Raw genomic sequence first — 2,357 nt, 5'->3', positions numbered from 1 at the left:
TGTATCAAACCGATGACAGTGACTCGGTCATCTCTTACAAGCCATCTCGATAGATATTGACTAGTCAAAAAATGAATTTTTTGCAACATTTCTCGATCCCCATTGGTCAGCAAAACAATAATTAAATAATTATTAATATGAAATAAAATTAACAAAAGAGCTTTTGATGGATTTTTTGAAGTTAATGTAGTTTATGGCAAGTCAAAAACTCCATATGGCTGACTTCGTTTGCGGTAAAATAACTCCTGCCGCGTCGTTTGTACGTTCACGCGGACGTGAACGTATTAATAATAGGAGCCTTCCTGATCATTTGCCCACACAACAAAACAATTATGGAATCCTCTTCTCTTATTTCCTTCTCATTAATCTTCTGTTTTATTCTCTTCTCACTTGCATCAAATGGAGTTGAAGCACGGAGACCCCCATCCATCTCATATTTGATTAGTGAAGGTCTCTTTGATTCTATATTTCTGCACAAGGATGATAATGCATGCCCTGCAAGAAATTTCTACACTTACGAATATTTTGTTCAAGCCACGAAATGTTTTCCAAAATTTGGTAACACAGGGAATTTAGCTACACGGAAGCGTGAAATTGCAGCTTTTCTTGCTCAAATATCACACGAGACCACAGGCGGATGGGCTACTGCACCCGATGGACCATACGCTTGGGGCTTGTGCTTCAAAGAGGAAGTAAGACCTCAGAGCAACTACTGTGACTCTACCAACAAACAATGGCCTTGCTACCCTGGAAAATCCTACAAAGGAAGAGGACCCATTCAACTATCCTGGTAATACTACACTTTCCTTAACTTTTTTTGTCCTTTTTTTGGTGGGCTAATCCTAGTCTTTACATTGTTTTAAGGCAAGCTTAACTGAATAGATTGTTGTTATTGTGAACAGGAATTACAATTATGGACCAGCTGGCAAGGCGTTGGGGTTTGATGGGCTAAGGAACCCAGAAATAGTAGCCAACAACTCCTTGATTGCATTCAAAACTGCTCTTTGGTTCTGGATGACCGAGCAGAAGCCAAAGCCCTCGTGCCACGATGTCATGGTTGGTAAATATGTTCCCACGGAAGCCGACTTGGCAGCTAATCGGACGGCTGGATATGGGTTGGTTACCAACATAATCAACGGTGGGCTAGAGTGTGGAATAGCCAACGATGGACGTGTAAATGATCGAATTGGATACTTTCAGAGATATGCTCAGTTGTTTAACGTTGATACCGGACCTAACCTAGACTGTGAAAATCAAAAGTCTTTTTAACAATGGGTGTCCTCCTTTTGTTTTCTTGTTGTAGAATAATATAGGGCAGTGCTTGGTATGATGGAATTGTTTCTATAATTAATGTTTTGGAACCAAAAGGCAAAGGCTTTCTCAGTGGAATTTTCTGTTTTGTTTTGTATTTGCCCTGATTCCCAGTGATATTTGATCATTAAGAATATATTTTAAAATTTTAATGCATAGTATTACATTCATCTATCTTATATATTAATTTCACATACTTTTTGTTTATGCGATTTAAGTGAAAAAATATTAAAATTTTTTTACGAATCATAATAAAATTTTGAAATTTTATAAATTAATAAGTATATGAAATGAATGCATTAGATTAATAAATATAGTATTTCAATATTAATTATCAAACATGCAAGAACAAAAGTTGAAGCACAAGGTGACAATGCTATCATCACCCAATTTAAATTTATTTGGTCCATCCTTTATATGTACTCAGTAGCCAGCAGCTGATGAATGGAATTGTTTCTATAATAATGTTTTTGGACCAAAAGGCAAAGGCTTTCTCAGTGGAATTTTCTGTTTTGTTTTGTATTTGCCCTGATTCCCAGTGATATTTGATCATTAAGAATATATTTTAAAATTTTAATGCATAGTATTACATTCATCTATCTTATATATTAATTTCACATACTTTTTGTTTATGCAATTTAAGTGAAAAAATACTAAAAATTTTTTACGAATCATAATGAAATTTTATAAATTAATAAGTATATGAAATGAATGCATTAGATTAATAAATATAGTATTTTCAATATTAATTATCAAACATGCAAGAACAAAAGTCGAAGCACAAGGTGACAATGCTATCATCACCCAATTTAAATTTATTTGGTCCATCTTTTATATGTACTCAGTAGCCAGCAGCTGATGAAATTTGGGTCAACAAATCCATAGAAATTGGGCCAAATACCCAATGGGTTTCTATGTTTCTACTTTCTTTAGCCGCAAGAGAGTGATTATGGATGGCAAATATATTTCACTAGTGCTGAGCCACGTTTTCCTTCCCTATATTTCAGCAGTACTAAGCCATGTTTTTCCTTCCCTGGTTCCACAGA

At 35.0% G+C, this 2,357-nt stretch overlaps 1 protein-coding gene across 1 annotated transcript; it reads left to right on the top strand.

The window, feature by feature from the left end:
• Positions 1 to 308: 308 nt before the first annotated feature.
• On the top strand, positions 309 to 1,469 carry LOC111306006 (chitinase 10-like). The gene is made up of 2 exons (XM_022903904.2): positions 309 to 790; positions 903 to 1,469. Exons 1-2 carry the CDS (start codon positions 333 to 335, stop codon positions 1,267 to 1,269), a joined length of 825 nt encoding a protein of 274 aa, XP_022759639.2. The 5' UTR covers positions 309 to 332; the 3' UTR covers positions 1,270 to 1,469.
• The last annotated feature ends 888 nt before the right edge of the window (positions 1,470 to 2,357 follow it).

This window comes from Durio zibethinus, chromosome 21 (assembly GCF_047325235.1).
Source record: "Durio zibethinus cultivar Kanyao isolate XHJ-2024 chromosome 21, ASM4732523v1, whole genome shotgun sequence".
Taxonomy (NCBI): Eukaryota; Viridiplantae; Streptophyta; class Magnoliopsida; order Malvales; family Malvaceae; genus Durio; species Durio zibethinus.
This window is presented reverse-complemented; position numbering and strand designations above follow the sequence as displayed.